The sequence below is a fragment of the Dunckerocampus dactyliophorus genome, chromosome 18, assembly GCF_027744805.1.
Source record: "Dunckerocampus dactyliophorus isolate RoL2022-P2 chromosome 18, RoL_Ddac_1.1, whole genome shotgun sequence".
Lineage (NCBI taxonomy): Eukaryota > Metazoa > Chordata > Actinopteri > Syngnathiformes > Syngnathidae > Dunckerocampus > Dunckerocampus dactyliophorus.
The window spans coordinates 17405147-17417939 of record NC_072836.1 but is presented as its reverse complement, the minus strand read 5'-3'; the positions used below and the strand labels follow the sequence as shown (position 1 = coordinate 17417939).

General features: G+C 42.4%; 1 protein-coding gene across 1 annotated transcript in view; it reads right to left on the bottom strand.

Annotated features, from left to right (window-relative positions):
* nherf1b (NHERF family PDZ scaffold protein 1b) overlaps positions 1-12793 on the bottom strand; it is a 29091-nt gene that overhangs the window by 973 nt on the left and 15325 nt on the right. Inside the window, exons 2-5 of the mRNA XM_054759132.1 lie at positions 6772-6942; positions 4224-4377; positions 2878-2921; positions 36-146 (exon numbers count right to left, since the gene is read on the bottom strand). Of these exons, the coding sequence (XP_054615107.1) occupies positions 36-146; positions 2878-2921; positions 4224-4377; positions 6772-6942 (480 nt within the window). The remainder of the gene's footprint in view (positions 1-35; positions 147-2877; positions 2922-4223; positions 4378-6771; positions 6943-12793) is intronic.

Here is a 12793-nt window from a genome sequence, read left to right as displayed (position 1 = left end):
AGCATACGGGCAAATGTGCGCTTCCCGTGACGTACCTCGGGAGGGGTGCTTGTGGTCGGGGTGGTGAGTGAGGCGTTGGATGAGGTGTTGGATGGAGAAGGGCTGACGGACAGCTTGGAGTCCCTCTCGGCCCCCCTGCCGTTTACCTAGCAAGGCAAAACTGCAACCTCAGTACGCTTAACAATGTTTTACATTTTTTTCTAGAGGAGACAATGAAGGACCCTTCATATTCCTTTCGGGGTTTTTTTTCAAATTCCTGTTTTGAAACGCAAATTTGAATTTGTGCAAAAATATAAAGTGTCAGTTTGGACTTAGTTGGGTTATCTCTGTTTCTGCCATCGTTTCCTGTTCCATCCATTTCCTGTTTGCCTTAGCTGTGTGTACCGACCTGCCACCATGCCCTCGCATTATGCGGGGTATCGAGACGCAAAATCATAGCGAAACATGATCTCATGAGTCCCTCGCCGCGTTGCGCTTCGAATTTTGCGGCTTCACTCTCTCGCAGTTTTTCACAAACATTAATTAATAAACCGTCGTTGTTTTGTGGTTGAATACAGCCTGTTATTAGTCGAAAAATATGCTTATTTAAGCAAAGTTTATGTATTTTTTTTTTACGTATGTTTTGCCTAAATTCAACAGTAAAAATGGCTAAATGAACTAAAATACAAATATAAGGCATTCAGAAGACGCATTCAAAACGTGTTGTGATGATATGTAGTATTCTACACTGGTCACTAGGTGTCAGTAATGTTCCATTGATGTGACAATAGCGATGGCAGGATATACTGTACGCACGCTGGAAGTAAAAAAAAAAAAAAAAAGCAACAAGAAACGCTCCCTAGGCTCCCGTGTGAGTCTATATTATGTCTTATTTGTGTCTTAAATGGCTTATTTTCTGTCATTATGTCTACCATATTGGGTAAAGGTGAGTATAGGGATGTTATTCCATGTCTAGAGGACTCTAATGATGGTAAAAACTGACTGCTCTTTTCCAAAGTCAAAGCTGATGTGACTATCTTGTTTTGCCTGAAACACAAAGACAACGGGTCTGTCATGGATGACTAAGGGAATTTAAAAAAGAGTCACATTCGAGAGGCTGAAATCAGGATATTTCCAGCACATTTTTAAATGAAACGATTCTTCGATTATCAAAATAGTTGTCGATTAATTGGATAATCGATTAATAATCGATTCATCAATTAATCGCAGCGCTACACTCGATAATCAAAAACTTTAACAAGGACTCACACACACACACACACACACACACACACACACACACACACACACACACACACACACACAGAGTCCATAGCACAACAACCAAAAAGGATAATATTAAAATGATGTATTATTTTTATATTTTAAGTACTGATAACAGATCATTATTCTACAATAATAATAATTGTACACAGTTAATATATATTTACAGTGTGTACCTTTTCAGCTATTTTACTATTGATGGAATACTGTGTGTCTTTTGTTTGTCTATCTTTCAGACTCTACTTGTCTGCTCTGTTAAAGCATAACATCGTACAGTGTTGCTTTTAAAAAGCCTCGGTGAAGTACCAGGCACAACCACATGGGGGCAACCTTGTACTTGTGACGCTATTACATGAATTGGCTGTGAAATGTATTGTTTTATTTTTTATATATGATGCCTCTATTAAAAAATACAAGCATGTGTAAGCAAAAAAAAGGAGATTAAAAACAGTGTGAAAAGGACAGCGACCACGGGGTGTTGTGGTGTTTCCTACTTTAATTAGTGTGGGGGTGTAATTTAAACCGTCTGTCAGCTTCAATTTGGAATTTATTAGAGGGAAGCATCACCACAGTGGATGAAACCAGCAAAACACGTGCAAGTAATGATTTTTTTGGTCTTTTACTACACTCGCTTTCCAGAATGAGCTGACAACAGCAGGACTTTGCGTTCCAGCAGCCCATTGCACATAAAGAGGTTTGAACCCCAACCACCACCACCACCACCCATCTCAAGCTGACACAGTCCACCTGAGAGCTGAGCTGTTCACCTTTTGAATCAGCAAGGGTTATGCAACCAGGTGTGTGCTGCACATTAACAGGAAGGCCCCACGTTACGTACTTCCTTCAGCGTTCTTCATGTTATCAAGTGTTCCTTTCAAACCTTCTAATCTTCTAACTTGTTCAAGAATACACACTTGAGCAGGTTTCAACACAAACTTCATCCTTAAAAAAAACAAACTCTAATGTTGGCTCACTTTTATTTGATTTTTTTCCATATATTATCATAATATAGAATTGTATATTATAAGTGTTTTATATATTTATATTTGCATATAGTCTGGCTAACAAAATGCAACTGGGTGAAACAGGTTAAGAAAATTATACAAATTTACATAAAATAAAAACGACAGTACTTTTTTATTTTTCCCCACATTCAAATAGCTTTAAAATCACCATCACTTTAAAAACTCCAGATCACAATGATAGAAGTGCGGTACATTGTTTTGCGCAGTATTATTATGATTCAAAGTCATTAAATTTTTTTAAAAATGCATTAAAAATTTCAGATATTATAAACAATACATATATTTTATATACATTTGATTGAAAACATTGATGTATGTAACATATAAATTTCAAATCATTTAAAAACATGCATTGCAGGTTTTTAGATCCACATGCGTGCACGCATACTTGCTCTTTAAAAGCCTTTTAAAACTTTAAATGGAGTGCATACAGGGTGGAGCCTTCTGCGCCGTGCACTACATAGTGAAGACAATCACAGGAAGACACGAGGAATTTGGCGATTAATAACTGTGAACGTGACTTCCTTGTAGTAGCAAAGCGCACATGAAAGGAAGAAAAACCAGCCCCATCTTAACTAGCAGGTCTTACCTTCTCCTCCGTTCCTCCGTTGACATCAGGCTCTGGTAGCGGACCTGGAGAAGAACACAGCAATCAGACGGCGGCTCTCCAAAAAGAACACTTTTCTCAATGAGCATCAGTGGTCTTGACTGTATTGTGATACTTCCGCTTGCACCAGAGAGCTCTACTACTGCTGATCTAAGAAAACAAGTATCCATCTACTACTTTACTACATTGCACATGTATGAGCCCGTCACGTGCTTCATCTTGTATGAGATGTTCACTCAATGCAAAGGCTTCCTAAATGTAAAACAGCTTTGTCTGTTATGGAAATGCGTTGATGTCTAAACTTCATGTCCCATCATCACAGATGCCTCATCCGCCCCTTACCTTCCATCCCTCAGGCACAGCTGACGATGGCCTATTATAGGAGATAATAGCTGGTCCTTCAGTGTTAATCTGTGGTTTGAGTCCTGTGTGTGTGTGTGTGTGTGTGTGTGTGTGTGTCTTGGCTCAGAAAAGAGCCTCTCCATGTCTCTGTGCAGCCCAAGGCTGAGAGGCCACTCGGAGTGAGCTCCTTGGTAACCAAACAAAGGCGCTGGCCGGCCAGAGCGTGCGTGTGTGTGTGTGTGTGTGTGTGTGTGTGTGTGTGAGGGCAGTGGAGTTAAGAGTCAGTGTAGGCAGGTGCCCACTGAGTGGGCAGCGTGCGAAATGCAGCTGGTTACCTGGGAAACGCCTGGCGAGAATGTCTTCCCTGTAGTTTTAATGAAAGACTGGAGAGTGACCGTCATGGAAACACTCCAGAAGTTTATGAAACATTTGCCCTGCTCTGGTTTAATGGTCCTGCACACATCAGGTCGCTTATTTATTTACATAAATATGCTAAAAGTATGACAGTGCGATGTATTTACAACTGAACGTCTTTTCTATTGAATGCATTTCTTCCTTTTGCTCATGGGTTGCTATGCCAACAGTGCATGAGCAGAGTACCGCCACCTACTCATGTCACTGACTGTGCTAGGGCGCCCCCTAGAGGCTTTGGCAGCTCATGTGCCTTTTGAGAAACCAGGTAGCAATCTCAGTGCAATAACGTGTTTACGCTGCAAAGATGATACGAGAGGGGCAGGAAATCACTGCAGTCTGTCTGTGATTCTTGGCAGAAAAAGTTGAGGACAGAAATATGTGCCGGATGAAGAGACAGGAAGTGCTAGAGAAAGGATTTTAGGAACCACGAGGAGGCAAAGTCCTGTTTTGTTCAGGCCAACAACTTGTTAACAGCACAGCCAGACCATAAAGCAGCAGTGAAACATTACAAGATGAGTGACTCAGTAGACTGATGGTGCAATTCTCCAGTGTGGGCGTGTCCGTCCTCTCACCGGTCAGGTGGTCTGCAGTGGGGGCCACTCTACACCTCTTGAAGAAGGCGTCAGTTTCAGGGTCCACCACCAGCAGGTGGGTCTCGTCCCCGCCGGCTTTAATGGTCGCCACCACCTCGGAGTGTGTTTTGCCTTCCACCGACACGCCGTTCACCTGAGGAGGACACAAAAAATGAAATTCCTCCACCATTTTTCTTTGTTTCTTTATCAATATTATCCCTTTGTCAGGAAATCCGGAGCACACATTCTTCCCACCCCCAGTTTGTGCAAAATAGCTACAAAAATAAATTGCTATTATTTGTTCAAATATTATCAGCCCTGTTTACCGATGGAATTGTACTGCTGGACTGTCTTTCTAGTGTGCAGTGCCAGGAGGTGCCCCCTTCAGGCCCTACTGGGTGTTCTTGGATGAAATCACCATGGGAAAACATGTGAGAAATGTGCGTGTGTGTGTAATTACGTCATAGGGTGGACCTGCTTGCCTAAGCCGGTCCCACAGAGGAAGCTGGACAATAGCAGCTCGGCCAGTAATAGCAGCGACAATGGCGGTCTGATACCCACAAAGCCCCGCTCCTCAGTGGGTGGTGTGGCTGTCTGGGGGCCATCGGGGGGAGGGGGGACCGGGAGCCCCCTCACCGACCCATGTTTAATCCATGAAACCTCTCTGTCTTCATCCATATTTGATTCCATTCTGTTTACTTTCTGCACACACTGGCTTGCACAATGTGATTATTCACTAGCTGAGGTCTTGTTTACTGAATAAAGATGCCACTGTCTGTGACACTATTGTGGTGGAAAGGCGATTAGCAGGCAATGAACCTGGGAAAGGCCTAAACAGACACAACCACACATCTGTATATACTCTATACTACACTACTTCAATCATGTGTTGAATAGTATACAGCTCCTTTCTAAAAATACACCTGATGTCTCTTTGCATATGCAATCAAATCAAAGTTACAGTAAATGTCCCCCATTATGCACAGCTGACTGTTTAATGATGTTACAAGTAATGTAGAGTCTGTTTATGAGCGCCAAATGGGAGTTAAATCTGTCGATTCCCTCACTTGTTGTCCACGTTAGAGAGAAGAGGTGCCAACAGGCTGGTTTTGAAGTTCAGGGGTTTTCAGGACATCATGAACAAAACAATACTTCTACAGCTTTGTAGAAAAAAGAAAGAAAGAAAGAAAGAAAAGAAAGAAAGAAGCAGGCTTCGCTACATATTTTAAAATAAAGCCTGGAGCTCTGCTCTGTTACATACATGAGAGCTGTACATTTCATCATCTGCTTTATCTTTCTTTTGTTATTTTTCAGTGACGAAGCTAAGCTAGCATGACGTTGCTGTTAAAATGTGAGTATAATGTTGGTTACTGTACCTCGCATAGCTTTGCTAGTGTTGCTAACCTTTATGTACTCCTGCCCCACTCCTTAATGTTATGTTTATTATAAAGGACATAAGGTATGGTCACTAGGTGTCAGTAATGTTACTGTAATTTTGAGCGGCGCAAGCACCAGACTTGATCGCCGGAACAAGTCTTTTATTGCAGGGTTTAATTATCTCACAACAGGCACAATAATCCCTAACACGGGCTACTGTTGCGACCGTTACTTACGGCAAGCTAAAACTCAACTCTCAACCCCTGACGTCAATTCCTATCTTATTTATGTCGTATTTATATCTTATTTATGTCTTATCTTCTCTCATTATGTTTACTATATTGGGTAATAGGAGTGTAAAGGTGACTATAGGGGTGTTATTTCATGTCTAGAGGGCTCTAATGATGTTGAAAAACGTATTTAGAAGCTCGTAAACATGTTTGATTTATAAAGGAATCCTACTTTGTGGAAATTCACTAATCGTGGTCGGATCTTGAACTGCAACAAAGGAGGGATTACTGAATCAGCACTTGGGAAGCAAACGGCTGCCTCTTCCGCAACCAGTCAGTTTCCATCATTTTCCCAAAGCCTCACAGGGTGAGCTACTGCCTCTGCATTGAAGAGGTGGTCAGAGCTGATTATTCCACTGTTAGACTGTTAAACTGCAGGGGATTGAAGACCTCACACGGTGGCTGTTAAGTTAAACGCCTCTCAAGTCAACACTCACTAAAACTTTAAAACGGGTACTTGGGTGCCAACAAGAAATTGTGTAGTTTTCCCCCATGTGTCCAAGTCTGTTTAGTTCTTTTTTTTGTTCCTCACTCACACCCAGTTATTAGTTTCATGAGTATTTATGACCCAAGTTGCTGTGTGGTTATGTAAGTTTGACAACAAGACTTTTAGTTTGATTATTTACTGTAGCCATGACTTATGTGTTGGAACAATGCCTGTTGACAAGGAGTTCCCCATAAACACACCAACATGTAACAGCAACCAAATCTTGAAATACAGAAAAAACAGTCAAGCGCCTCTGGCACCCAGCATTTTTGTTAGGGATGTTCGATAATATCGTTATTGGCATAAAAATGAGACATCACGGCATCCTATATGTGATCAAATCTTGATCCTTTTCCTGATTGTGCTCCTCAGAGTGGCTTTGTGCTTGAAGTACCTGGACTATCCTGTCTTTGGGCTGCAGGCCTGCCCTCTCTGCAGGGGAGTCCTCATCCACAGCTCTGATGTACTGGCCAGGCCGCGCCCGCTCACTGTGCAGGTTGAAGCCATATCCGTTTGCCTCTCGCTGGATCACACAGAGACGTGGTCGCAGCTCAGGGCTCACCTCCTGCAAGGGACCAGAGGAGAGAAAGCACGTTTGAATACACTTGTCATGTCATGCAAGAACATCTCACACTTTTGTGTAAATTCCCCAACCATGGGAGTCTGCTCGGGAAGAACAAGAGGCACAAAGATGACGCCGAGCTCCATGGACTCGTTAAGCATGAATATGATGCCCAGGTTGAACATGCAGGAGGCTGCTGCATGCTGATGTCCTCAGCAGTGCGTTTGTAAAAGTCCTCCGCAAAAGAAAACCGCACTTTGAGTCCACGTGACTTCAGCTGCTCTCCAGGAAGGAAGGGGGGTCTTGGTGTCAAAGAATGGAAGCGTGTGATTGGAGGGAAGCTTTGAGGAGGAGTAAGCAAGGGGCACTTGAGGAAGGGACCGCTTCCGGCATAGTCTCCTGCCTTGCTTGTTCCAGGAGCTAACAAGGACAATGGAATCTGGGCGTTGACCTCTGACCGCCTCCCCTCGCCTTGTCTCACCCAGTCCCACTCCAGGATGGCAGGAAGAGTTATTGTCATCCAGGAAAAAACTCCTAAATCCCACAACCTCCCTTCCGTTGCGTGGATGATGCTGTTTCTTTATTTAGCTGAGAACACGCTAATAGCTCGTGCATCAAAGTGGTCAGAACACTGAACAATTTATAAGCGTGTCGGAGCCCAGGAGACGAAGGTCAGGATAATCTTTGTCACTGTGACCCATTCTAATCCAAGCCTCCCTCTTAAAATGCAAACAAACCATTGCCTTCCGTCAACTAGAAAAATGAACAACCTCTCATTAGTAAATGACTCATAAGCGAGATGCTGTGATTCATCCTTTTCTGCCAAACTGTAATCCATTGACGGTTTTATGTAAGACTAAGCTTACTTATCAAGCAACGCTTCACTGGGAAACTTAATCTTACTTTAATTCATTCTTATCCTGTTGGGATGAGCATAATAATTGATCATTCTATTTCTCTATTGCAGGCATGGGCAAACTGCGGCCCGAGGGCCACATCAGGCCCGCCAAGCATTTTAATCCGGCCCACCGGGTATTTCCAAATTCGTTTTTTTTTTTTTTTTTTTAACCTTTAACATCAAAACTGTAGCCGGCAACCTGACTTTCAGTTGTATCGTGGCACGCTTGTACAAAAACGCGATCCAAACAACACAACACGTCAACACACACGACGCACAAAGTAACCAACCTACTGCAACATGTGGGCATACAAATGAATATCTATGCACAATACCCATGCCAAAAAAAACACCCATATATTCCCGCTGCAAGGCATGCGGTTGTTGGAGCAAATACAAAGTCTGAATGCATGCATTTATAAGGAAATTATTATATTTGCGCAACAAGCTGTTCAATTTGTGATGGTATATTGAAGTACCACAACAATAATAATAGATTACATAGGAGAATATCCTTGGGATCACACTTCAGATTAGAGTTATGAGCAATGTGTATCCAAGGCACGTGTACATTTTTACAGCAGGGTATTTGGGGTCTCATCCAATTCTGACGAACAAGCCATGGAGAAAAAGGAGCGAGGAGAATGACAAAAACATGAGGCACAGTTAAACTTGATCACCAGGAAAGAGACGAAGCACACGAGAGGACATGAGTGAAATAAAAATGGCGTTATATGAATAATAAACTTCTCTCTCTTGTCCTCTTTAATACAACATGCCCGTCATCATAGTTGTTCCGACACCAGAAATGCTGAATGACACATCTTCATCTTCGTGTGTGTCAAGTTCTAGCCGAGTGTGTGCTCAACATGTTTTGTGCTGATCAGATGCGCGGCTGATAAGACTCGTGGACTTTCAACAGGCAAGTCAATCATTACACAAAAGTCATTGTCTATGATTTGTCGTCCTTCACCTCAAGCGCAACACCGAGCTCTTTTATGCAATCCCCACAGAAAAAGTGATGAAGCTCGCCTTTTTGTTATCTTTTTCAAGTTAATGTTCAGTTCAACGTGCCCGAATCACCGTTTTTGACGACATTCGCACCTCCAGAATTGTCTCTACTACACAAGATACGAAAGGTACAACGCACAACACTCCCCGAACTACTGTGTGACATGCCTGTCCACATTTGCATTTGAAAATAAGGAAAGGGAAAGGAAAGGGAAATTTGATAGAAAATACCAGCACCCCTGATGCAAGCCCCGACTGCCTGGCGTGGCACAATCGTGTTTTGCGTTTATTTTAAAGGCCTGACTTTACTGCTTAAATTTAGGGGTGTCCAAACGTTTCCCAGCGAGGCCCGCATACCAAAAAAAATCCACTTTGATATTTTACATTTTGTAAACCAACCCAGTTAGATATAGTTATATATATTTCAAGAAAAAACAGCCGGTATCTCAGCTTTGTGTTGTAGGTGACAAAGTGTATTATTATTTTATCTCCATTGCATGTTTTTCCATTTTTGTTGTTGTTTTTTTTTTATATGTTGGAAATATTTCAACTGTCTTCTTGTAATTTTTTTTTCATAAAACTGTGACTTTATTCCCATAATATTTTGACTTTATTTTCATAATATCACAAATTTTCCTTCAGCCTAATTTTCAAAAAATTGCAACTTTATTATGTGTTTTGTTACTAATATTGTGAATATTTTTGTGAAAATGAATTTAAATTCAATTTTAATTAAAATTGTTTTTCCTGATGTTACAATTTTTTATATTAGTATTACTTCATTCTCATAAAATTACTGCTCTTTTTCAATTTTTCTTGCTGTTTTTGTTAATTTTCTAAGTTATCCAAATAGCCCCCAGGCAACACTTTGGACACCCCTGGCCGACAGGATTTTGTTGAGCGGACTGGAAGTGCTGCTCCGGCAGTAAAGTTAAATACGAGAAAAAATACGTAAAACTATTAAAACGGTAGGGCACCAATAACAAAAAAGGGCAAAATAGCTTGCACAACGAGCTGTTCAATTTAGCTTGCTAAAATGAAACAAATCTAATTTTGGCATTAGACTTTTGCGAGTACAGTGGAACATCGGTTTGCATATGCGCTGGTCCTCATATTGTTTAGTTTGGACCAAAACGTACGCAAACGTTTTGCCTCTGTTCATGTATATTTCCTGGTTAGCGTACAATATGGTACACTTCTTTTCATGTTAATTAATAGACTGCGGAAGTCCAACTACGTACGGAACTTAGTTTTATCACAAAACATCCCTGTTAACATTGTGGTAGCATGGAAATTGGAAACAGAAGTCACTGTCCCCCGGCTCCGTCGCGCATCTATGACATCATCAGCGGTTGACTCTGTAGTTCTTTGCTAGCTAACACAGTTACGCCACATGGCTCTGCTTTGTTTATTGAGCAACACTATTGAATTAAAAAAACAACTCATAGTAAAACACGAAGGTGGTGTCCCTGCACTGCCGCAAAGTCGTGTTTGTCAACGAAGACGGTGTCACTCAAGGTAGAAGTGACGTTAACTATTCATTTAGCCCTTTCATTCATCATTTATATGCATTTTGCATTGTTTGCATATAAAACTATAATTGTAATACTATAAAGAAAAAAGTGTTTTGTGTTAACGTTTTTGGGGGTCTGGAACAGATTATTAGGATTTGCATGATTTCTTTTGGTAAAAACTGATTTGGTTACAGTGTGTTTTGGTTTGAATCCCACATGGCGTAGTCAACATCTGTCATCATTATTTCATGAATGACGTGACATTGCAAAAGTTCTGCCTATGAACAGCGAGAAGGGTGGCGGAAGGTTGGGGTAGTGACAACTTGATAGGGCTCGTATCAGCGAGGAGTGGAAGCTCCCAGCGGGCCTGCAATGTGTGGAATTTGCTGAGCACACACAAGACAAGAAGGTGTCCCAGAAGGACGTGCTGACGTGGCCCTGCTTGCTCATTATCCTCATTCTTATCTTTATTGCGGTGATCAGTGCATGTGCACCGTGTGCCTCACGGTGACACAACAAGAGTGTGATAAACCCAAGTGCCATCTCCCAGTTTGTACTGCACGGGCACATGCAATCAGAGGAGGACATACGGAATGATCTGTGGCTGAAAGACACATAAAGCAGTGTTCCCTCACTGCAAGTACAATGTAACATCTGTTTTGGACAGCCTGAGACATGTCTTCTTCTTTGAATGTTTGTTGGAGCAGACACTTCCCCAGGGCCTGAAGCATGTGTGAGGGGCAGAAGGAGGACTTTTATGGATTGTGTTTCAGTGATAAACACTAGTTGACATCCACTTTGACGTCACTGCAGACTATAGGAAAAATCCTAACTCTGGTAATTGTGTTTGCTGGAAATGATTCAATTTAATGTTATTATCTGAAAATTATCATTTATTTACTACTACAGCTCGTCGATCCATGCTTTTGCACTTTGGAACCTGAATCTGGAATTTGACGATACCGATACAATTCCGACACCAGAGCTCTTCATCCATTCATCTTCTTCCGCTAATTCGAGGTTGTGTCGTGCGGGCAGCGGCTGAAGCAGGGAAGCCCAGACTTCCCTCTCTCCGGCTGCTTTGTCCAGCTCCTCCCGGTGGATCCCGATTTGTTCCCACGTCAGAGACAGGTGAGAGACATAGTCCCTCCAACACGTCCTGGGACCCTTCCCCGAAGCCTGAACACCTCCCCAGGGATGATGCTGAAGGGAGAGCCCAGCCACCCTACGGGGAAAACTCATTTTGGCCGTTTGTGCTCATGATCTTGTCCGTAGGTGAGGGTAGAAACGCAGATCGACCAGCAAATTGAGAGCTTTGCCTTTCGGCTCAGCTTCCTCTCCACCACAACGGGCTCACATCACTGCAGACGTCTCGCGTATACCAAAGCTCTGTTGGCTTTAATATGCAATCACACCAAAAGAATATGGAGCTGTCGACACACCCACAGCGCCGCACACAAACACACACACAAGCGCTCACTCAGCCTGATCATTAATTTTTAATGAGGCTGCAATCAACTCCTCTCTACAGGCAAGTATGATATTTTGACCCCCCAGTGGTTTTGCGTAGTGTTGAGGGTTTGTGACGTCTGACGGCTTTGTGTGGCGGATACTCTTGTGGCAATATTTACTGATATTCTTTTAACTACATTTACTGACAACACTAAAGCACAAAAACGGCTCGGAACTCTCCACGTGTTACCGTAAACCCCACACCAAGTGTTGTTCATCTATCTAAGCCAGCGACGTACTGTATACTGACAAGCAGAACCATTACATGTTCTTCCACCAGATGGCAGGAGGTACATAACTAGCCTTTAAGTAATCTAGCTATCCACTCAGTTAACACTGGAAGTAAAATATGAAATGTAAATTTACCGTCAGCTCAGCTCTACTGCAATGTTTAGTGTGCGTTCAATACCATTTACTTCTCTACTGTGTGCAAAAGTCCTCCTAGAAGAACATTGTTTGAAGATGAACTGCGTCTCCGTGACACAAACTTTCCCTCAGAGGAGGGAAGTGTTACACAGGAACTGTTGACACATCTTCTCTCAATATGCTTCCCTCTGCTCTGACCAACTTCCTGACATCAAAGCGAAATCTACTCACAAAACACAGTCTCTAAACACTAGTAAGGAGGCTGTTGTTAGCAAGCATCTTACAGATGAAGTGTACTGTAGGTACAAAATACAGAGTGTTTACAATGTTATTATGTGGGGCACAACAAACCTGAAACATATGGTGAACAAGCCGTCAGTATGTCCTGACTGAGATCAGACAACCTCTGGACGGGACAAGTAATCCAATTAAGGCTGCAACGACCACGTATTTCCCTAATCTGCTTCTAATCTGTCGCTCACTATTTTAGAGGGCATGTTTTCACGGGCCTCTGCCGGTTTGTTTGTCAGCAGGAGGCAAAAACTACTGGCAG